General features: G+C 35.1%; 1 protein-coding gene across 1 annotated transcript; it reads right to left on the reverse strand.

Annotated features, from left to right (window-relative positions):
• Nucleotides 1-795: 795 nt before the first annotated feature.
• On the reverse strand, nt 796-3,847 carry LOC111920277 (uncharacterized). Its single transcript, XM_023915862.3, has 4 exons — nt 3,402-3,847; nt 3,124-3,206; nt 2,761-2,963; nt 796-1,086 (listed from the first exon to the last, which is right to left on the reverse strand). Exons 1-4 carry the CDS (start codon nt 3,668-3,670, stop codon nt 958-960), a joined length of 684 nt encoding a protein of 227 aa, XP_023771630.1. The 5' UTR covers nt 3,671-3,847; the 3' UTR covers nt 796-957.
• Nucleotides 3,848-25,956: the final 22,109 nt, after the last annotated feature.

Consider the following 25,956-nt stretch of genomic DNA (forward strand, 5'->3'; position numbering starts at 1 on the left):
TTTTGCTTAGGGGTGCAAACGAGCCGAGCCAAGCCCGAGCCTGGCCAGGCTCAACTCGGGCTCGTTTAAGTTATACGAGGTTCAAGCTCGAGCTCGGCTCAATTCGAGCTTTCTTTTATTGAGCTCGACTCGAGCTCGTAAAGAATTATACAAGCTCGGCTCAGGCTCAGGTTCGGCTTATTTTTCGTTTGATGTGCCTAAATAAGCTTAAGTTCGGTTCAAGCTCATTAAGAAGATCGTTTACTAATACCCGAAATCTATAATTTCCCAAATATGTTTTTATTTTAATATATGAAAATAATAATAAATTATACTCCTATATAAAGGCTCTCTTAGGCTCGCGAGCCTAATCAGGCTTAGTTACATAGGCTCGAGCTCGAGCTTGTTTAATAAACGAGCTTAATATTAAGCTCGAGCTCAGCTCGGGCTCGTTTAAAACTGGTTTCGAGTCGAGTTTTTGCTCACATTGGGGAACATGCGAAAAAAAGAGAAGGGGCTTATTATATGTATGTTACGGGGCTGCATGGCTCATATGGAAGGCCAGGTGTGACTTGATATTCAACCAAAAGAGAGTGTCACCAACAAAGGTGGTTGATGATGTAAAATCTCTGGTGGTATACACCTGAAGTATAGGAGAAAGGATTGGAATTACAATTGGTTTGAGTGGTGTGTGAATCCCAAATTTGGTTTGTAATATCTTTTAATTACCTGCAACATTCTTTTCTAGCCTCTTGCGAGAAGGAAACTTTAGTATTTTATTTGCTTTTTAATATAAGTATTTGTTGGTTCCAAAGAAAAAAAAACATATTAGGTTCTTTGAATTTATTTATGCCAACATTAATTAAGAATATACATTACAAAGAAATTGAACCAATTGAATTCAAATGCTTCAGCTAAAACTAGGGTCAAACATTAAGACGTTGACCATCATTATCATATTTTCTTGAATACTAATCGTTATTCCATCTTTAAGGCACTTGGTTCTTGGGTAGGAACTTCCACATTTTCCACAACTTGTTTGGAAACCTTTTCTTCTTTCGCTTCCGAAAGAATCAACGACTCTAGTTTATCCTCAGCTTCTTCCACCTGCTCCATTGAAATTTTAAACATTTAATATTTTTAATTCATAAATACTGCCTTCATTAACAGCTAGTAGCTCAACTTTGACCATTCCAACATCAAATAAGTAAAGTTTGAACTTTGTAGTGATCAAATGGGATATATTTGATTGCATGATTCGATTATGGGATATATATGATTGCATGATTCGATGATTTTTGATTAAAATATATCTATTGTAGATTTGTAGTGAATAGTGATATTTAATAAGTGCGAATATTGACCAGGTTTCTCGTGAAACTTGGATATATATAAATCAATGAATATTATGAAAAAAGAATACATAATTAAGACTTACATATTTCTAGCGGTATAGGTAGATGTTACATATGAAAAATCCATTTTTTTTTTATATCGTTGTGACTTTAACTTCATAAAAAGGTTGATTAACATTTCAGAGCAACTGCAGAATCTGGTTTAATTGTTGTTAAAAAATAGGAGTCAATTAAAATTAAAATACTTAAACTTGTTTAAAAAAACAAACAAAAACAAATAAATAACCTTAAAACCTATTATTATTACGAGTATTTTTAAATGTTATTATTCTATTAACAAGTTGGAACTTGGAAGGTTAACACATGCAACTGACAATGCACATGCAGCAAGTTGAAGTAAAATAATTTATACACACATCCACTTTTTATTAAGTATATATATGTACATACTAACATACTTTCTCAGTTTATTCTACTATAATCGGCATTAAACTATCTCAAACATATAATTAAGACAATTTGTAGTATTTCATATAGGGAATCCCTTTCATATGTGTTATTTAAATCCCATGTGGTTTATTCTCATTATGAGAAACAACTTCATATATATCTAGATAAGCATCATTATGAAAGTTGCCAATTATATATTATAAAAAATAGTAAACGTATTATATGAAAGGGTAATTCGCATCATCTTGTGGTTGACCTTTTAAATTGTGAATGCCATATATGAGATTTAAGATCATGTATAGTTTCCTTAAATGATGTTGTAGTTTTTGAACTACTAAACCAAATCATCATTCGAATACTCTAATAAAAACTTGTCCTATATATATGTTGATAACAACATTAAAAATATGATATTTTAAAAATAAATTGAATTAAATAAATTAGGTCATACGTCTTAGCAAAATTGTGGTGGACCACAAATTAACTCTTATCGAACGAAGAGAGATCCGACTCCAACTAAAACTCTTTCATATGTACATAATTCTTGGAACACTCTTTGCATCATTTTTTTACTCTCTACATCCACAATTCCACATGCTAAAACAAGAAAACTGACATTTTATATCTTTTAATCAACTACTCAACAAACACAAAACTAAATGCTGTCATGCTTTCACAAAATGAATATTATCTTTATGTAGAAAATTCGAAATAAAGTTACTTGATTTTCATTACAAATCTAGCTTCAATAACTTTAATTAGTCTAGCAAAATGTCTAATACGGTAATGGTTTGACCTTCGGGATGCCACTTTTATTATCAATCGTTCTGTCATTACACAATTTTTAGGAGTTGGGATTAACCAAAAAACATAGACACTTTATGGTACGTCATTTTTGTTTGTAAGTGATATACATGATAATTTGAATTATATATTAAGATATTAATAAAGTGTCTGAAAAGGTTAGTATTCAAACCTTATCGATGATATCATCGGCGATATGAGCAGCCTTTTCTACTCCTTCGACCAGTTCATCAAAAGCCCCCAATGTTTTTCTGAGTTTGCTATTTTCAGGAAGATCGTCAGTAATATTATCAATCACCTTATCAATTTTTCCAGCTACATCTTCGATAGCCTCAACTATATACTCCGCAGTGTCTACAACCGTGTCCACTTTATCTACAAAATCAATGACATAAGTTTTCCTGTAGTTAGGAACCTAGTCATGTATCCATACAATAACATAAATTAGGTATTATATGATAATTAGAAGAATATCAAATATACAAGACTTAATTTTAGATTAATTAAAAATAATCATCCATTTATTTGTTCTTACTTTTTATTAGAATCAGTGGCCCCCATTTATGCGTGAAGAAGGGTAAGACAAATGTCAACACGATACCCAGAACCCAACTTTTCCTGAGAAGATACCGAGAAAATATATAGAACAAGTTAGCTAGAAACAGATAGGTATATAATTAATATCAAAATTAGTGGCATATTCTTATCTCTTTGTTTTCAAGTTTTGTTTAGATCATAACTACAGACATGATTTAAGTTTGAGACAATATCCTCGGAAATAACAGGAAAGATGGGTCTTTTTTTGAAGCTTACGTAGAACCTGAAGGTGATCCTGAAGGAAGAGGAACTCCGGGAGGTGGAGTAATATTGCTGCATACAACAAAGTTTCGTCGTGCAATCGTAAACATGGGGTGATACTGCAAGTTTCTACTATTGAAGCCATGAACGCTGCATGATAAAAGATCCTTTTTCTTAGCGAATGATGCAAGAGACGTTGGATTAACTGCAAAAGCTGTTGAGCTGAAACTAGGGCGTCTTGATATCAATGGAGCTCCGATAAATCTTGATGTGGACAGTGACATTTCTTTGCTGCTCGATCGACTTCTGTTTTGAATATTGATCTTTTAAATTGAAGTAACAATAAATCTTGATTAGCTAATTTGATATATACGTAGGTGAATGAAGAGAGAAATGAGGATTAAAATGTAGTAGTTGAGGGGTCAGATACATGATAGCGTCGTTATATATAGATATCAACAAAGATATAACGTTCAGCGAAAGGGTCATACAAGTATAGCCAACAGGCTGTTTTCTTATGGTCAATTTAAGGTAGAGGGTTCCTGTCGCTTTCATTTGTTATTATCTTATTTCAACATGATCTTATTGTGATTACTTGCACATGTTTATAGAAGAAAATACATATTATTCGTTCATGTTTAGTTTTCTTTAGTTCATGCAAATATTTATAAATAATAACTTGATTTCACACCTATAACTGCACGCTATTAAATAAAAGAAAATAGTAGTAATATAATCGCTGCTTAAAATTGTACATACTAATTAATTAAAAAACAGTCTTGTACTCTTGTTATTACACAAAACATTCTCCCACTGGTTCACAACACCAATTTTGCCCGTTAAGTTTCATGCCAGTTTTTGCAGGGTCAGAATAAAATATATACGTATAAATGATAGCAATCAGCCTTGATATTAAGCATAATTGTTTATTAATATGTACAAATAAAAATCAACGTTGGTAAAGGATCCATGATTAAAACTTAAAAGTGTGAAGATTAAAATCGGGCATAGTTTCAAACATATGGAGCTATAAGAAAAGATATAATTGTCAACCTCTAACCAATTTTCTACGAGCTTTTTGTGCAGATTGCCAGGTTTAACAAAGATATTTATAGTTTTGAATATCAAATGATGTGTAATGAAAATTTTCTTGAAATATGTTTTTCCTAGAGTGTTGGCTGAATTTTAGGTGTTGTTTGTTTTAGAAGTGGTTAAATGTCTTTTGTCTTTTTCCATGTATGCGGAAGAAAACGCGGATTTGAGAAACGTCAAGTGCTCAAAAAGTATTTTTATAGAAAAACAAACGAGGCTTTAGCGAATCCAGCAAAAAGATAGTATTATACCAAAAAGTTTGACATGAAATTGTATTCTCACTAACTTATACAGATTAAACAACTCTAACTAACTTGCTAATCTGCAACTAACTTACAATGAGAGATGCTAATATGAACCTAATTGTCTTAGCAATAATTAACAGCTAAGTAACTAAACGACGTAGCTTCATCTTTCATTAAAGTGACATTTTTAACCCAAGAACTATAAATGTCCCAATACCCCCCCTCAAGATGGATGCTTGAAAATGTTTTTAAGTGCCATCTTGGATAGAATTGGTTGAAATTTCGAATAGTGTAAGGGTTTTGTAAAAATATTTGTCAATTGCTTTGAAGTGTGAATAGACATGAGTTTAACAGTGATATCCAAAATTTTATCCCGTATAAACTGACAATCAATTTCGAGATGGTTTTCCTCTGATGGAAGATGGGGTTATTGGCTAATTAGATGGCAAAACTATTATCACAAAAAACTAATGTTGGAGTTGTAGATTGGATCCCAAAACCAACAAGCAAATGTTTTAACCATGTTATTTTTGTAGTAACAACAGACCCAAAACTATATATTTTGCTTCTGTGGAGCTTCTAGAAACAATAGTTTCTCTTGATTTCCATGAAATCAAAAATCACCCAAGAAAGTACAAAAGCCAAGCTTCTTGTATCCAAACATCCTGCTCAATCGGAATCAGTAAATACCCGTAACTTTAATGACGAAGTTGTAGATAAAATACAATCCCTGACCAGGATTTTGTTTTATAAATCAAAGTAGATGATGTGCAGCTTGAAAATGAGTATGTCTAGGAGACAACATACCTTGACTCAAACGATAAACGACATAAATGATGTTTAGTCAAGTAATAGTAATATACAACATTCGACCAACTAACCGAAGAAATTGAGATGGATCTTGCAAAAGTTCACCATCAAAATTCGAAAATTTATGATGTCGATCCAATGGGTAAAAATGGCTTTAGCAGCTAACATTCCAACATCTTGTAACATATAAAGAGCATACTGTCTTTGAGTTATCATAATCAAGTTGTGCACATGGCAATTTCAAGACTCAAAAAACGTTTTAAATTCCCCAAATCTTTCAAACGAAATCTGTCATTAATCTTTGACTTAATCTCATCAATTGCAGCCACTGAAGCACCTGTTAAAACTATGTCATTAACATAAACGAGCAAAGCCACAAAATTACCAATTTGTCCTTTTATAAATAAGGAGAAGTCAACATTGGATTGAATAAACCCTTCTAAGATAAAAAAAAAAAAAAAAAAAAAAGATGAAAACCTAGCATACCATTGCCTAAAGGCTTGTCAAAGCCCATATAAAGATTTTTTTTCCAATTTGCAAGCTAAATGAGTTTTGTAATGAAAATTTGTTGTTGTTGAATATCATTATGTTAGCTAAATATAAACCTTCTCATTAAGATCTACTTTCAAAAAAGCATTATTAACATCAAACTGAATAATAGGTTAATATTTTTGAGTTACAATAGTTAAGAACATTTTAACAAGTGTTGATGTTTTCTTTTAACACAGATTTTTGTTGAGGTCTTTCAACACATTAAATTGATGCAATACCCCTTACGTTTTGGTAAATGTAGTTACCCAATAATAAAGATCAAGTGAATCAATCAATCCTAAAGAACACAAAGAGTAAATAAAATATGTTTAAGCTCTCATTAGATCTAGTAAATTATTACAAAGTAAGTCTTGCAATAATTCTCTCGCTAGTTTTATCACTCCAAAATGGTTCTTAACTAAAAAGGGAGTCACTCACTTCCTATTTATAAGAAAGGCTAAACTCATTACACATCACAAGAGGGTATGTCACACCCAAGGAGAACTTTGCATCCTAACATTCTCCCCCTCGAAGTTAGGAATGGATGCCCTGGCTTCATTCCAAATGAGCTCCAAGAGATCAAGACTAACTCCCCCTCTAAGTAACACCGGTCTTCAAATCTGCTTTGAGACGGAATATCCGAGAAGCCTCAAATACTCATTTCTACATTGTCCCCCTTTTATAATCAAAAAATGATTATAAAACCACAAAGGATGAGAAATGCTCGAGGAATAAACTTGATGAAACTCCCCCTCGATGTGTGAAAAAAATGCAACCACGAAAATCTTGCATGAAAAACGATCACGAAAAGCCGAGAAAATTTTCCAAATTTTGTGAGAATTTCGACTTTTGGATCAAAGTTGAAAGAAATTCGAGAAGTGGGTAATAACTGTCAATTTTGCAAATTCTGCAGGGACTCGTTGCGCCTATTCATCTTCAAATGCGAAACTTTACCCCAAATGCGAAACTGGGAATAAAGTGTCAATTCGCCTCAACTGTAGGGACCAATTCAAAATATTTTCCCACTTTACAGAAAATTTCCCCCAAGTCGAAACTGGGCAGAAACTGTCAAAATTCTGAATCTTTCGGGATTTAAAATACAATATCTTCACTTCTCATAGAAAATTACCTCAATTCAAATTTGGGTAATTTTTGTCGCATTGCTGAAAGATTAGGGACTCGAATCCAAATGCCATAGTTATCTTCTTACCAAATTGTTCTCAATGCGAACACAAAAAAAGAACACCATCAGTCGAACTCGACAACAAGCAAATTCGATTTCGACCTCAAGATGTTCGACTCCAAGTAGTCAAGTTCGACCATGAACCCCAAGATGTGCAAATCATATATGTTACTTTCGACACTTCATCTCAATTTGTGTTCGACTTGGACTCAACAACCAACATCAGTTTAAATCTTCATTCTCGATTCGAACAACATCAGTCTAAATCGTGTTTGACTATGTGGATTCAGCTTATTAGTCGAAATCGATTTCAACTCCAAATGACTCCAACCAATACCAGTCAAAAGTAATTTTGACTCCAACCCAATGACTTTCTCTTTCGATTACCATCCAAAATCGATCGACTTGATTCAATTTCAATTCCAAGACTTGTTCTGTTCGACTCCAACTAAGTCCAAATCAAAACCAACTTTAATTTTGACTTCGGTTTCACGCAATCATCCTTCCTTGTAGAGTTGAACGAACACACATAATCAATCGAACATACTTTCGATTACAAACAAGTGCATTCAACTCTAACAGCCAACAACAGTTAAACTTGATTTCTACCCAAACATCTGCTTTCGACCATAAAACAAAATACTTTTGGATTTTGAGACTTTGGATGCTTTATCAACTTGAATGACTCAGCGTCATCATCTATTAGTCAAAATTATAAATCTTGACTCAAACAATACTTAGTCAAAATTGAATGCCAACTGATTATCAAACAATTACTATTAAATTTATGTTAACTCGATTAAAACTTCATCGGTCTTAAACAACTTGAATTCCTCAATCAACTTTGAGCTTTTGATACAAATTGATTTAAAACGATCTCTTTCAATCAATTTCAAATCCAAAATCAAATACATTCGAATCCAAAATCATACAGTCAGAAACATATCGAAACTTCTGAAGTCTTATTCGATTCACAGAAATTGAATTCAAAAATATCAAAATCCAATTTCATTTCTGAATCGAGAAAGATGATATGAGATAAAGAAATAGGTAACAAATGGATTTCTACTTAGGCTCAATCTAATCAACAGTATCCAGAATTGTTTTTGATTGGGCTCAATTCTAATTAAATGAATAGTAGCATATTTGTTTTTTTGCTTGAAAATAAACAGTGTATTAAAATGATAATTTGATTTTGTGTTTGATAAAAAAAATGTATTGGATCATCAATGGGGTTGAAACAAATTAGATTCAACGAATGAAAACGATCATCATCGGATCTTCAAAAGCAAGGTATTAATCTCAAGATGAATTTTCCGGAATCCATTTAAGAATTTGAGAAACCTTCTTGTTAATTATTTTTCCATTTGCAACATATGAATCAATCATTGAAGATTTTTGTTCCTTGGTTGGAACAAGAAAAACACCAAATTTCAAATTGTACCACCCACGATGCATGTTGTACAATCCGTTCTTCTCATTTTTCCAAGATTTAACATCATCTTCATAACGTTTTAATTTGAGAATTTTCAACAATTTTGGGTTTTGAATTCAAATTCATTACAACATTTGATAATTGTTGCTTTGGAACCCAAATTAGCTTCAATAATTTCGGCTTTAAGACAACATTTGAAGAATTTTGTTAAGAGACCTAACTGTTCTTATTCTTGTTCTTGTTCTTGTTCTTGTTCTTCTTCATCTTCTTCTTCTTCTTCTTCTTCTTCTTCTTCTTCTTCTTCTTTTTGGATCTTGAAGTTGTGAATTCAAGAACAACATCATTCTTGACAACTTCAACTTTGCAATTTTGAATCAAATCTTTTGGAGTTTGATACATTTGACCTTCTTGTATTGAAGGCTTTCTATATGACATCATTCCTTCAGACGAACCGCAAGAACTCAAGCAATCATCGATTTGAACTCCACTTGAACAAAAAACTTTCACATCTTCATGAAAATCATATTGAATTCCTTTTTCTTCAACTTCAACAAATTTAAGAGTGTGAACATCATTTGGGTCTTCAATAAGAGAAACATATTCCTTTTTGAATAATTCTATTTCTTTTCCTTCCTTTTGATTTTCACACCAAGATAATATAGTCATGGAAATTTCAATCAACAAACGAGGTTGAAATATCAATTTTCCATTATCATCATTCTTATCTCCATAAAAAATCAATGTTTTCCATGTAAGCAACCCTCCTTTCAACAATAACGCATAAAATTGATTCTCATTGACTTTGTATTTGACATCTTCAACTATCACGATCCAAAAATCATAATACAAATGCACCATCTTTGATCAATTAATAACAAAGATCACAAGAACTTAGATTTTTCTAGAGAGAGAAAGTGAATTTTGAATGACTTTCTAGAGAGAGAAAGTGAATATGAACCAAGTTCTAGAGAGAGAAAGCGAAATTAACAAGTATTCTAGAGAGAAAATCGAATTTTGAATCAAATCAAGGAATAAATTCAATTTATAGAACAAACATTCTTCATAGATGAAGAACTTAAAACAATGAAGATTCACCAAATAAAAAATGGCATCATGGCTTAGTAAAGATCATAGTGACCCAATAATGATGACATGTGTAGAATAGTAAAGATCAAGTGTATCAATAGATCATGAAGACCACAAAGAGTAAAGAAAATCTATTTAAGCTCTCATTAATTTGATCTAATAAACTATTACAAAGTGGTTCTTCCAATAGTTTTCTCACTAGTCTAATCTCTTCAAAATGGTTCTTACCTAAAATGGGAGCCACTCACTTCCTATTTATAGGAAAGGATAAACCTATTACACATCACAAGAGGGTGAGCCACATCCAAGAAGAACCTTACACCCTAACAAAAAAAATAGTAAATTGCAACTCTTTTGCATTGTCAGACATAAATTTCTTTATTCTGACAATAAATTGTTTGATTACCATTGAGAAGGATTGAGGAATAATAGCTTATTGGTTAGACTTGTTTCTGATCCAGTATATCTATGTAAATGTGGTGCAATCATCAACTATAGTAATGAAATTTCTATAGCCTTTATGTGAATTAACATGATATAGACCCCAAATGTCATAATGCACTAAGATAAATGGTTTATCTTACATGTTTTTGGCAGATACAAATGGAAATCTTTTATATTTAACTAAAGGACAAACAAAACAAGGATAAAACATACTAGCTTTAGAAGTCTTATTACAAGCTAAAACTTTATCAAGAAGCTTGATTTTATTGTTAGAGGGATGCCCTAATCTTTGACACGACCTTTCAGCTGAAATAATATGAGCATGAACTTCATTTACTTTGTTTTGTAACAAATATAATCCAGCTCTAACATCACCCTTCCTAAGCACATTCTTGGTGGAAATCTATTGAATAACAACATGATTATAATACAATTCCACCGTTAATTCCTTGTAATGAGCTGTTAATGGTGTAACATAAACTAGGTTCTGCTCAAATTGAGGGACACATAATACTTCATTTAGTATTAGTTTATCATTGAACTTGATATCACCAACCATTTCAATATGAATGATAAACTGATTTGGCAACCCAATTCTTGTATTTTTAACATCCTTCATATTAAGAAACATGTCCTTGTTATTGCAAACATGGTTCATTGCCCTTGAATCTATTATCCCAATGTTTGACTAAAACAATCAAGAATTGATAGGTAGAATAAAATGATTACATGCCGGATTGTTATACAACAACATTAACGGATGCTAGTTTCCCATATAACATTGCAACAATATGTTCATATTGTTCATTTGTCAACCTAGTGGGAGCATCATAACCATGGTTGTTCGTATCTGCATTATTCTCAACTTGACTCTGAACTGAATTCGTTTTAATTGAACAAACATTGACTTTGCTAAACTTTTGATTAGTCTGATATCCTAGTGGAAAACCATGTAAATGATAACACTTTTGTTGAGTGCGTCCACTTTGTTTACAATGAATACATAAGGGAGAATCCTTCCTATAGTTTTTGTAAATATTACCAAAATTATGATTTTGCCCTTGATTCTTGTTAATTAAATATTAAGTATTGTTATTGTTGCTTCGAATATTGACGACCATCACAGATTTATTTCGCTGAATAATGGTCACATCACGTTTCCTTTTTTCTTGTATAACAATGAAAAATCTGATTTACAAGAGGAATCAGATCCATTAAGAGAATCAGACCCCTAATTTGTAGGGCTGTTCACTATTCGGATAAAACCGAATTATCCAATTGGACAATTTGGATTGGACTATTTGGTTCGGATATTCGGATTTTTGGATTGGTTTTCAACAAAACCGAATTATTATTTTGGATTTTGGATTGGTTTTGGTTTATAAAATAAGAACCGAATAGTCCAAAAAACCAAATAAACATTTATTATTTATCTAAGATATATATATATATATATATATATATATATATATATATATATATATATATATATATATATATATATAAAACTATTTATTAATTTTGTAATTTATTTTTTCAAATAGGATCAAAACCTTTCACCCGGTAAAAAAAACATTAATATGCATTTTCTCTCGAAAGTTTGTATCGATAAAATATTTAACTATAATATATCTTCTTATTAGTTTTTCATAAATTTCAAATCACAACTAAATTATTTGTTTTTGCTTTTTGTGTAAAGTTGGGAAATATTATAATTATATGTCATTTTAAAATGTTTCGGATTTTGAAAACCGAATTATAAAAACTGATCCAATCGAATTGAAATTGGATCGGATTGAATTGTATTTGAATTTAGTTTGGACAATTCGGATTCATGTTTTGAAAACTGTAATCCATTTGGATTTACTTGATTGGATCGGATCAAACCGATCCATCCAAATGAACACCCCTACTTATTTGGGCATAACTATCATTGAGTTCCATACAAAAACTCATAATTTATTCATGATCTTTAGCAACATTGCAAGTACATTGAAAATTATAAATGCACCATTCTTCCCATCGCATTTTGAGCTTCGCATAGTAGTTACTAACATAATCTTGACCTTGTGTGAGATTCATGAGGCTCATTTGATTTGAAAAATGCATGGACCATTATTTTGTTGGAATCATTCACAAAGTTCTTTCTACGTGTAAGGAGAAGTCTCTAAGTATATCATTGGCATTAAAACTTATTTTGATACGACATTGAGGGTTCGAAGAATCAGGTTGAGGTATAGTTCCATCAACAAATTCATATTTGTTCTTGGCTGATAGCATGGTTTTCGTAGATATGCTCCACAAAGCATAGTTTTCTTTAGTCAAGATCTACGAGACTAAAATAGAACCAGGATTATCTAAGTGATGAACAAAATACATATAATTTGTAGAAGAATCTTCTTTAATTGTATTGATCTAGGGTTTACTTGAAGATTTTATCATGATTAATCAGTGAATCAAAGAAATCATCATAGATTTCATGAATACAAACTAGAAACGAATCCATTAGAGCAAAGCACAATCGATGAGCAATCAACGATCACAAATTGAAAGAAAACAAGAAGGTCAATCAATTGAATGAAAAACATAGATATCAATTGATTTGAAAAATAAAGAATTGAGCTATGGAATTTGTTATGATACCATATTACATGATAAAGTTTGAAAAGAAATTGTATTCTCATTATTCTTGAATGTTGCAATCAACTTCTACTTATACAGATTAAATGACTATAACTAACTTGGGAATCTGTACCTAATTAACCATGAGAGATGCTAACATAAGCCTAATTGTGTTAACAATAATTAATAGCTAAGTAACTAAATGATGTACCTTAATCTTTTACTACGGTGGCATTTTTAAGCCAATAACTATAAATGTCCCAATAGATAGAAGAATAATAATTACAACATAATAAGAGTCAACTAAGGCTGTCAAGATTTAGATCTTATCTAAGATCCGTTTATGTGTTACAAGATCGTAATCGTAATATCAAAACAGGATCCAAAGATCCTACCAAAATGAACTCATATTCAAATTTGCTCATAAGGTTTTGGATGTGCAGTATACATATTACTCGACCTCAATTAAGATGTCGGCATAGAGCCAATTTTAACTTTTTAAACATATACCATAATTATTTTTTTGCTGTAAAACATAAAAATTAGGAATAAAACTTATCAATTATATAAAGAAACAAGATCATTATGGTCTATAACTAAAGGATTAAGATCATAAATGGAACATCGTGAACAGAGGTGTCAACCAGCTTGGGGGCTCTAAGCAAACCAAAATTTTGGGGCCCTTTGGGCTTTACTCTTAATGTTATAAACCATCATCTTTTATCTGGGCTTGAAACCCTTAGGCCTTTACCCAACACAATGAGTCAGTGACACTTGATTTCTTGACAACTTTGAGAATACAAGATAATGGAAAACTCGATTTCGTTCCAAGTTCCAACCTGAGTCTCTAAAAATGAAAAAATTACGTCCAATCCAACTAGAATCATTAGTATTCACATGACAGGGCATGAATCAATGTAGGGAATAAAAGCATGAATCAACGTAAGGAACAGAAAAATGAATCAATATAGGGAACAAAAGGATCAGAAATATAAAAAACTAGCATCATCCAAAGATAGCATAATCAACCAGCCATACATAAATAAAAACAAGCAACTAAAACAACATGGTAGCAATACTCCAAATGAAGATCCAATGATAGTAATGAATGGTCTGTTTTTTTTTCATCATCAACTTTGTATGGGTGTCATGTCCAGCATCAAAAAATAATATGTAAAACTCCATCCAATACATAAAAAAACATGTATTCATCATTTGTTTTCAAGATTATACCATAAAGCAACAACCACCTAAAGATAAAACTAAGCAATATAATACTAAAAACCAAAATTACATACATGTCTCGTAAACATTGAGTAAAGTCATAAATAAAAATAATAATAAATAGAAATCAAAAACATCTTATATATTTGGATTATTTAATCCTTGGTATATTCAAAAACTACAGCCTAAATATTTGTAAAGAAAAGCTCAACCTCAACTAAATCCAACAATATCATCTGAAATACAGTTTCAACCAAGTCGTTCTCCCTGTAAAATAAGGTCTTTGATCAACCGTATCTCATAAATTTGGATTACTTCATCATTGGTATATTGACAATCTAAGTATTTAAAGAAAAAAATTCCACGAATCTTACAAAATTTAGCTTGGAAAGCGAAGATTTAGAAATTTAATTACGAGAAGCTCAGAGTAAATTATAGTTCTATCTAGCTTAAAGTTGTGTATTAATTATCGCTGCAAAAAAATTTCAAAAGCCCTGACTTTGACCAAACCAAAAGAATCAATATTGAAGAAGAAGTCGAGAAGGAAGAAGAATGCTCGAACAAAAGGTTGTGTTTTTGTAGAAATTGAATTTATCGCTCTGGAATTATTGATTGTGTGCGTAACAATCGATTTTAATAGCTTCAAAATTGGGGGCCCTTGGAAGCTGGGGCCCTAAGCTCTTGCTTAGTTTGGAAAAGGGTAAGGCCGACCCTGATCATGAGTATATGTAACATTCAGATCTTTGAGGTACTTAATTTCTAGAATTTTCCTTTTTAGAAGTGGTCACTACGTAAGCTATGCCTAGTCACGTCGTGTACTGTTAGTATCCAGTTGACTCATGTTTTTTAGTGTCACAACGCGAGCCATTATTCGTCACGAAGTGAGCACGGTCTGATGACCAAAACCCTAATTTCCCGGGTATTTAAAGGAATGACAGGGCTAGGGTTTTCTACCTTCAGCCTCCCTCACTCTCTAAGCCTCGAAAAACTCTAATCACAACCTTGCTTGAGATCCTTAGGTATTTTGGTGCATTTTCTAGCTTGAAGAAGAATAGAAGAAGGAGGAAAAGAAGTGTTCTAGTGTTGGAGTTTGCAAAGAAGCATCATCATCATCAGCATCATCATCATCATCATATCTTCTTCTTGTGAAGAAGAACCTTTGTAAGTTCCAAGGTTCAAACATTATTGCATTGCATTGCTAGATCTAGATTTTGGTCAAATTTCCTTATGTTTAATTTAGTTGGAGTTAAGTATAACCATAAAGTAAGCAACTTTATGGGTTCTAAGCTCTTTCAAAAAAAAAACTTTATGGGTTCTAAGGACACATTGAACGTCAATTGTCTAGATCTGAGATTTGGTGAAGTATTAGAGTCATGCATGAGAATTTGATGCCATATTCTTACTTTTAACCTAGAAATGAGTAAGGACATGCATGGTGCATACATGCCCCTAAAAAACCTTTTTATGGACCTTTAGGGTCACCTTAAGCTACTAGATAAGTTGGGTCTAAAGGCTATATGGATTAAGAGCTTAAAATCATGGACTTTGGCTTCAGACCGTATTCATGACATGAGACACAAGGTCTCACGACGTGAAAAAAAAGAAACCCAATTTTTGATGAGTTTTGCGACTCATGACTTGAATGGATGATTCTTAAGTCATGAGATTAGCCCAATAAGTAACCCGTGACTAAGTTGACCGATATGGGAACGAGTTGTTGGAATCGAATTGAATGAGCTCCCACGATATGATCAAGGGCTAGTCACGACGTGAGATTTGATTTTTGGGATTATTGACACTTTGACCTAGTTTGACTTTGCGCATCTTGGATGATGGGTCAAAGGAAGTGGGTCCTACCAATGAAGGGGTAAAATAGTCTTTACCCTAGAGAGAGGGATAAAGTATGTAAAGGAACCTCAATTATGGAATTTCACCTTAGTCGTTAATTAAGGTTGTTTTTGGTTATGTTTAGCAAGAGGATCTTTGTAGCAGCGGACCGAGTGTGAGTTTTATTTGACTATTGATTGATGTGATTCTCACCAGACTTGTGGGTCAAAGACATAAATGCCGACCTATTGATTTTGTATATGTAGAATGTATGTGTCTATGTGATTTATATTGTTATGATTGTACGTTGTAGCATGGAGCCGATATGGGCTCTAAGTTACTATGGACTCCGGGTTCATAAGGACCCGGAGGTTGATACAAACCCGGCACAGCTACATGTTGTTACATGGAGTCATTATGGACTCAGGGTTGATACGGATCTGGAGGTTGATATGGACCCGACACAGCCATGTGTTGTTATATTTATATGCATGTTATATGTGGTATTTTGCAGAAAACTCACTAAGCTTTGTGCTTACAGTTTATGTTTGTGGTTTCAGGTACTTCTAGTACGAAATGGAAGGGCCCGATGTGATGACACAACATCCACCCCTCATGTTTCTACACTTATGATATTTTGTACTTTGATGATCTTGATATTTTGTAGCATGGTTGACTTTGAGACATATGATGTCTGGAATTAATAATTTTTAAAATGAAAAATTTTATCACTATCTTTGGGTTGTTAAAAGTTGGTATCATAGCCTTGGTTTGAGGGATTCGGCCATGCTCTCATGTGTGTCTGAACTCAAATTGATGAATTGGTAATCTTTTAGAAAGAAAATAAAATTTCTAAAAAGAATTTTATAAAGAAAGGGTGTGATGCGTGCAATCAACCAATCTCAAGTAAGTGATACCCAAAATACCCACACCCATGTGTTATGAATATTATGTCTGATATGTGAAGTGCATGCTAGAATAAGGATAAGGATACCTTCAGGAATCATAAATTAGAATTGCATGATTTGTGTGATTCCTTATAGCCTAGGAGGATGGGATGTTATGTGTTGCATGGGTTTGACATTAGATCAGTTAATTGCCAAGTGTATGCTTCAAAATTGTATGTGATTAGGTTCATATAGCCCTAGAATGATGGGTTTTGCCTTATTTTCCTTATCCTTGTTTGGTTGTGGACTTAGGGCATAATCATTATTCGACAGTCTATGCGTTACTTGGGTTTTACGTCAGCCCAGTTAATTGAAAGTATGTAAAGGACCCTTAATTATCGAATCTTACCATAGTCGCTAATTAAGTGTAACACCCATAAAAATCATGCCAAATTTAAACTTCTTAAAACATTTCAAAACCAATAATTATTCCAAAACTTGTTTTCAAAATGGTTTAGTGTCAGAGTATCCCATAATCAAATCATAAAAATATACGGAGGTGTACGATCACGCCTTCGCCTTCCCGCGATCATCAAAAGTACCTGAAAAAAATCAATAACTATAAGCCCGAAGCTTAATGAGTTTCCCCCAAAATACCAATGCCATACAGATAAAACCATATCATATAAACAAACAGAACATGCATAAGGAGCCATCAATCTGACTGGACCGCCTCACAGGCCATCAGTCTATCTTGACCGCTCTTGTAACGACGTAAATTTTTGAAAACAATTTTTCATATTTCAAGCAACATAATTATCATTTAAACATTCTCAAATCTCATGTTCAACAATTGTCTTCAAATAAAACATATCCCAAGATCACAAATAAAATCCTCGGTCTGTGTGTACGGATCATGTCGGCGCCTTTATGCGATCGTCACTAGTACTTGAAACACATAACACATAACATTGTAAGCATAAATGCTTAGTGAGTTCCCCAAAATACCACATACAACAAATACTAGCCACTCGAGGCTATAACTTTGTATGACCCTCTGGTCAAAGAGTCTCAGTGGGACCCTCCAGTCCCATAACTTTGTGGACCCTCTGGTCCTAACTTTGTGGACCTTTCGGTCCTAACTCTGTAAACTCTGAATCACATATAACACAAAAACACATAGATATCACATCATATAATAGAATACAACATACTCTGTCACATAACTCTAATTACCACTCTAGGTAAAGTATAGTGAGAAGACTCACCTCAGGTAACTCGGTAAATCTCGAACTCGGTAATACTGGTCTAGCCTCCACCTAATCACATGGAACAATTACTCTAATCAATACAACTCTCAAAGGCTAGACTAAACCCTCTCTAAGTTCTCTCAGAAGGGTAAAAAACCATTTTACCCCTCCAGTGGCTCAAAAGTCCAAACATTGACTATACCGTAAAAGTCAACGATAGTGAACGGTCAACTTTAACCAGACTCATCGAGTTCATATAGGTGACTCGGTGAGTCCAAGTGTGTCCTATGGGTCTATCTAAACCTCACCCGACTCGTTGAGCGAACCTTCCACTCGACAGGTTACCACTGGTCATGAATCGCGAGGCAACTCGACTCGACGCGTCGAGTCCCCTTATGGACTCGGTGAGTTCCTTCCATGGTAATACTCAAACAACCTTCTAAGGTCAGATCTGCTTCTCTAATTAGTAGATCTAACCTTCTAGCACCCAAAAGTCATGTAAAGGTTCAAACTTTAGGTCTATGCATCACACTATCATCTCTATATGCCAAAATAACCCTTTATATGATAACCTAGGCCCCAAAACTCATAAAGGATTGCATAAAGCTGAAGAGTAGGGACTCTCTGGACCTTTCAAGGTCCAGATCCGATAATATTGTCACAAGGGGACATCACGCACACTAGATCTCTTACCAAAAGCGAAGAGAAGAAACCCTAGATTCATGAAATCTATTACTCAAATGAAGATAGACATGAATCCTTACCTCCCAAAACAGCTCTGAACGAAATGATGGAAGATTTGAGTCCCACAAGTCAGCCTAGCTCGAAATCCGTCCCTCCCTTCGCTAAAACACACCTAAGACTGATGAATTAGCCCTCCTCTTGCTCTATAAGCTTTCTCTCTGCTCCCTAGGGTTTCTCAGGGGTGGAGTGGCCGCAAATGAAGGCCATAAAGGCCTTTAAATAGGGCACAGGCCCAAAGATTTTGGGTTTCTGCCGCCAGTAGAAACTCGTCGAGTCCATTCATTAATCCAGTCAGCGAATCGCGATCCTACTCGACGAGTCTAGGCGTCAACTCGTCGAGACCTTCTCTTTAACTCAAAATAAAAGGTTAAAATAAAATACCTGGGAATCCGGATGTTACAGCTCTCCGAGCCATCGACACATCTGTACCGCCTCTCAGGGCCTTCATCCTCTCCGGACCGCTCGTCGGGCCTACGGCCTGACTAGTATGCCCTAACCGGTTCTGCTGTCTATTCGGTCTGCCCTAGGTATCGTGGCCTACAACACAAAGCAAGACCTGCCTCAACCCAATCCCCCAAAACAAAAAACATGTGCACATACATATCATACGCTAGCTAGCAAGTGTAGATAGTCATACAAATCTAATAGATCACTAATCATGGCAACCATCCTATAACCAGGATACCGATCTAATCGATCACTAAGATAGCAACCATCCTATAACCAGGATACTTATCTAACCGATCACTAACATAGCAACCATCCTATAACCAAGATACTGATCTAACAGATCACTAACATAGCAACCATCCTATAACCAAGATACAAATCATAAAGGGCCGACCTTAGTGCCTTAGACCCTGCTGATATAGTGAGAAGAACTCAACTTATAAGTAGCTCAAAGTGATAAAGTCAAAATCTACCAAATGCAGCTCCAAGTCCAACACCTACACCCACCAATGATCCACTTCCATAAATTTCCAAATTACCAAAATACCCCTAGAATTCAAACTGGTCAATGCTTGGTCAAAGTCAAAGTCAACAGTCCATGTTTACCCGACTCGTCGAGTACAGCTAGCAACTGGTTGAGTTCCTTAAGAACTCAAAAATCACCAAAACCCTAATTGACTCACCGAGTTTCCAACCAACTCGTCGAGTCCATGTGTGTCCAGATGTCACGGAAAACCCTAACTAACTCGTCGAGTCCGATTACTGACTCGCCGAGTTCATGTAGAATCAAATATGTGCAATCTTCATCCGACTCGCCGAGTCAGCTATGCGACTCATCGAGTTCATGTAGTCCATTTCTTATCCAGACATTTTTAAGCCTCCTTACAGCTCCATATTGCAGATCTAACTTCCTAGGGCATGATTTCAATGTAAAGTTGCAAACTTTATGTACATGCATGGTCCTAAATGCCAAAACCAAGCTAAGGGAAAGGTTTAACCCAAAGAGAAAGGCTCAAGCTTGCTAAATCTGATAACTTTATGGCTATATGGACCTAGAGAAGTCCAGATTTGAAATTACAACTTCAGATCATGGCAAATACCCAAAATGGTTCACATATATGCTAAACTGGCTCTAAACATAAGCGTGGAGAGATCTAACTAGAGGAAAGTCAAGGTATCGACTTGTTACCTTCAAAATGATCCCAAGATGAAGTAAAGTCAGATCCACAAGCTTTCCTTTGCTCGAAGTTCCTTAGACTTCAAGCCTTTTTCACCAAAACCACTTTCCAAGCTTCTTCACACACACAAATTGAGGGTATTCAAAATTAGGGTTTTCTAGACTCAAGGGGGATGGTAAGCAAGGCTAAGGAAGGCTAATGACCCTTTAAATAAGGTGTGGAACCCCGAAAATTATGGTTTCATTTTCCAGCTCCTACTCGTCGATTTCGGGTCTATAAACATGTATATAAGGTTTTAAAAGTTACACCTGGGAGTCGGGGTGTTATAACTCCCCCCCACTTGAACTAGAATCCGTCCTCGAAGTCTACTGCGGCGAACAATTTTGGATAGTGCTCCCACATCTCTGGCTTCGACTCTCACATCCACTCGGATCCCCTCATGTTAACCCACTGTAGCTTTACCAAAGCTATGTCCTTGTTTCGTAGAACCTTTACCTTCCTCTCAAGGACCGCCACTGGCCTCTCCACATAATTCAGGCAATCATTGAACTTCATATCATGTAATGACACTATCGCCTCCTCATCCAGTATACACTTTCGCAACTATGAAACGTGAAAAATGTTGTGAATCTAACTGAGCTCCTTTGGGAGGTCTAGTCTATACGCCACCTTGCCAACCCTGGCAATGAACCTAAATGGCCCAATATATCGGGAACCCAACTTCCCCCTCTTCCTGAAGCGAATAATACCCTTCCATGGTGAGACCTTCAGTAGTACCATGTCACCAAACTAAAACCCCAACTCAGATCAACACAGGTCGGCGTAACTCTTCTGCCAACTTTGTGCGATCTGCAACCATTGTCTGGTCTGCTGAATCATCTCAATAGTCTGCAAGACTACCTCGGTCTGACCTATCACCCTATGACCAACCTCGCCCCAACAGACTGGGGTGCGGCATCTCCATCCATACAACAGCTCATAAGGTGGAGCACCAATACTGGCATGAAAGTTGTTGTTATATGAGAACTCTACAAGGGGTAGGTAGGAGTCCCAACTCCCATCGAAGTCAATAATGCAGGCTCTCAACATATCCTCGAGAGTGTGTATGGTCTGCTCACTCTGGCCATCTGTTTGCGGATCACAGAGTGCACTAAAGTGTAGCCGTGTTCCCAACTCCTCGTGGAACTTCTTCCAGAAATGGGAGGTGAGCTGAACATCACGGTCTAAAACGACAGAGATCGGAACCCCATGGCGAGCGACAATCTCGCGTATATACACATCGGCCAACCTCTCGGCCGATGAACTCTCCCGTATCGCTAAAAAGTGGGCGTTCTTGGTCAAGTGATCCTCATTGAACTAAATAGCATCGAAGCCCTTTTTTCTCCTCGGCAGCTTGGCAATAAAATCCAATATAGTCTGTCTGACCCTACTAGACATCGGAACCCAGACCCGACCGAAATGGGTCAATAATCCCCGGCTATCCTGCACAAACCGGGTGTTCTCACCCCTAATCCTTTCAAGCTTCAAGTTCTTCTGACACATACCCTCTGCCTGAGCTTCCCGGATCAAGCTCACAACTAGTGAATTCACTAATATCCTCATACATGTCACTGGGGTAGAAGATTCAACTAACTTGCAACTTAGAGCGTATGCAACTACGTTCGCTTTACCTGAGTGGTAAAGGATCTCACAGCTATAGTCATTGACTGCATCCAGCCACCTGCGCTGTCTCATGTTCAGGTTCAGCTGATCCATGATGTGTCTCCAGCTCTTGTGGTCCGTGTATATGGTACAACGGACCCCATAGAGGTAATTTCTCCAAATCTTGAGGGCGAATACCACCGCTCCTAACTCTAGATCATGAGCAGGGTATCTCGTCTCGTGCGGCTTCAGCTTCCGCGATACGTAGGCTATCACTCGTCCTCTCTGTATGAGGACCGCTCCCAATCCATGATGGATGCATCACAAAACACTACAAAATCCTCAACTCCCTCTGGGAGAGTCAAGACTTGAGCCTAGTGATGTGCACGAAAGTACCCACTAATTTTAATATTTATAACCTAACAAACTTAAACTAACTATGCACTTATAGGCAGTGTACCTAGTCAGATTACCGTATAGTTCGGGTAAGTCAGGTGTCGATCACAGGGAACGATGTTACTAATTAATTTACTTACTATTAAATTAACCTAATTATTAACAAGTTAAAAAGTGGTTTTATCTGATTTTACAAGATCAGACGAACTTAAATCCAAATTAAATAAATAAAAACACACTCTTGTTTAGTTTGAATCCACTTCTTTCTTATGGCCAGCTAATGTTTATGGATCATCTAGTAGGTTTTAATTATATTAGTAATTTAGTTCTAACTTTACCAATAATTAACTAATTCATGTCAAACCATGTATGTTCACACACAATTAAACACAGAACTAATTATGAATGTAAATATGCTATGTAAGATTTGTTATATAAACATAATTATAGTCACAATACACGTTCTCTAGCAGAGCTAACCTTATTTACTCTAATTACTAACTAAGATTGGTCAATCCTAACTCTAACAATTCAATGTTCACTAAATCATTAGGTAAACAAGTTCATGCAGTTAATGGTCACTAAGCTACACAGAACATGCAATCAGGCAATTAGGGAAACAAACATAAGCATGCTAGGTAATACAAATCAAACACAAGCAATTTTACCAACTAAATAAATCCAAAAAAAAATGAGCTATTTATAAGTTAGAAGCTTCATCTAGCTAAACAAGAGTAGCTAGATTCAGCTGCTCATCATAGCATCTAACAAAATAACACAAGTTGAATTGATTGGAAACATGTTCTTAATTAACTAAAATAAACTAAATTATGGACCTTCACTCTTTTTGGTGTTGAAAGCCTCTTCCCATAAGTTTTCTCTCCTTAAAATCGTCTTCTGGACTCCTCTTTTCAGCCAAAAGTTGCCTCTATTCGTAATGGTCAAGGATTTATATAGTTGTTGATATCCATAAATTCACGTCGTGAGTTGTAGATAACTGTGCCCGTCAAGGATTCCTTCACCCGCATACATATCTTCTAGAATCAACTATTCACGTCGTGAATTATTTAAGTCTCACATCGTGAATAATCTTTTTCCAGATTTTCTTCACTTTTAATCTTTTAATTCCGAAAGTTTCTTTCTTTAACGCTTTTAGTCCCTTTTCTTCAAAATGTCTTCTTTTTGGCTGTAAATAACACTTAAGCTCATAAGTACCATTATTCTAAACAAATTACCAACTTTTTAATAAAAATGTACTCAAATATTGCCTAAAAATAAGTATAAATATGAAAATATCAAAATACCCCACACTTAGACTTTGCTTGCCCTCAAGCAAATTTAAACTTAACCCTTGATTACTAACATCACATAGAACAATCCGACTCCAGCTCAGCCATTATGCCAAGACCTCAATGAATGCATTTGTGTCTAAAACTTTCCTAAAGTACCCCTTACTTTAAATAATCACAATCTTCATAAACACCTGCCCACTTTTTCCGAACAATGCTCATTTTATGCAACCCTCCGAATGCATCCGCAGAAAACCTCCTCATCCTCAAGGTATTTTTAGTTGAGTAACATAAGCATACATAATCTAGAATTACAATCTATGATACCAGTATGGAGCTTTTTTTCTGGAATTCTTCACTTCCTTGATAATTTGATCTTTGATTTCTTTGAATTCACCACCTTTGTTGTTTGATCTTTTTGGTATCTTCAACTTTTTGAATTTCTTCGAATTTTGATCTTTTGATCTTCACTTTATTTGCTCCAAAATTCTTCAAACTTTTCTTGCAATTCTCTTTTTTATTCTTACATGTACCTCTCTTTTTTCACTCAAAAACCTACATGCTTAAGCAGAGGCGCTCAACCTCAACCTTTATTGGTTAATGATAATAATTTTCCTGGATACATTTCAGGTTTAGGCTGCTAAACATATTGCATCCCTCAAACCAAGCAGGGTTATGTTTTTGTTCCATGATTTCACTAAAATAAGGGAGGCCACAAATGCACTATAACGTATATTGGCTCAACTAAACATTTGAGCTTTTATCGGATCATCCCATATAACACTAGCAACTACAGTTTATTATTATTACTAGATTCAATTATTAAAAATTTCAATTTTAAAATTTTCAATTTTACTATCAAATTCTATCATTATCTAGCAATTTACTTTTTCTACCCCCACCCCACACTTATTTCATACAATGGCCTCATTGTATGCATAAAAATAAATCAAAATTAAAGAAAAGGGAGAAAAAGGAACAGACTCCCCTGGGATAGTGGCGTGAACATCTCCAAAAGTGTGGAAAACGTGCATCTTGAATATGGACTCCAAAAATAGAAACTTGGACCTTGAACTCGCACAACAAGGAGTATATCGGCAAAACATGAAATCGAGCCTTCAATCGTCTTCAAATATGGTGTAAATCTCCAAATGTAGAATGACCAATGTGGGAAAGCATACGCCACATCGTATGATGGTAAAGATGATCCAAAATAATCTTGAATATACTGACAAGAAGAATAGCATTAACCCATAGAAGGCTAAAATGTCAAGGGCGTTGAAATTGTAAAAATCTCATATTCACGACGTGAGTTTGAGACAATTCACGACGTGAAATCGAAACTATGCGTGTTCTGAGAACTTCCTAATAACTGACTCACGACGTGAATAATAAAAGTTCACGTCGTGAAAACCGGGCAGTCAGAAAAACATTGCCAATTCCTCTTCTCATGTCTTAATGTATTAAGACTCTTCTAAATTCATCAGTTTATGACTCTTTCGCTGACTCTCCACTCTCTTGACTCACCCCACACTTATTTTGAAAATACGGGTCTCGACTCTCGGCGTTAAACACTCCTGGCTAAAAACGTACGCATTCATAATTTGCTATCCTCTCAAGGCGCTCCTACCAAATTATGAGAAACAACCAATCAACAAAAAATAAAAGTGACATAATATGCAACGTAGTTCGTACAATCCCATAAAAAACAAACTAAAAACAACTCACACAAAATAAAAATAAATAAAGATCAATCATCCTCCTCCTCTTCATGTGCTCCACTGGTTCGAGCTCCATCACCTCCGCGTCCACCATACTCCGACCGTCGTGGGCAAATCGGGTAATGATACCCTAAATGAGGCGGCTACTCCACCCCAAGATGCCGGACAACATTTTCCATAGTGCCGCCTATCCAATTCACACGTAACGATAACTGGTCATAGTAACCAGCCATATCACTCCTAAAAGGCGCACCAACCATGGAAGCAGGTGGGTGTATCGGCTGCCCGCGGTCTCCCCTTCCTCTCATGTTCCTGTGCCTCGGTCTCAGCTCTGGTACAGGTTGGTCGGCCGGCTGATCATCCTCATCATCACCCTCAACATCTAATGGAACTATGCCCTAATGCGAACCAAAATTTCTGACCACCCGCATAGTTTCCAAATATCCCATACCAAAGTCATGCTCGTCCACACACGTCATGGATCTAGTAATATCAGGAACCACCAAATGATAAGA

Source organism: Lactuca sativa, chromosome 9, assembly GCF_002870075.4.
Source record: "Lactuca sativa cultivar Salinas chromosome 9, Lsat_Salinas_v11, whole genome shotgun sequence".
Taxonomy (NCBI): domain Eukaryota; kingdom Viridiplantae; phylum Streptophyta; class Magnoliopsida; order Asterales; family Asteraceae; genus Lactuca; species Lactuca sativa.

Coding starts and splice junctions, on each gene's coding strand:
- LOC111920277 (XM_023915862.3), bottom strand. CDS start 3,670: ATGTCACTGTCCACATCAAGATTTATCGGAGCTCCATTGATATCAAGA. Junction 3,207..3,401: donor GGATCACCTTCAGGTTCTAC/GTAAGCTTCAAA, acceptor GTATCTTCTCAG/GAAAAGTTGGGTTCTGGGTA. Junction 2,964..3,123: donor GCCACTGATTCTAATAAAAA/GTAAGAACAAAT, acceptor TTGATTTTGTAG/ATAAAGTGGACACGGTTGTA.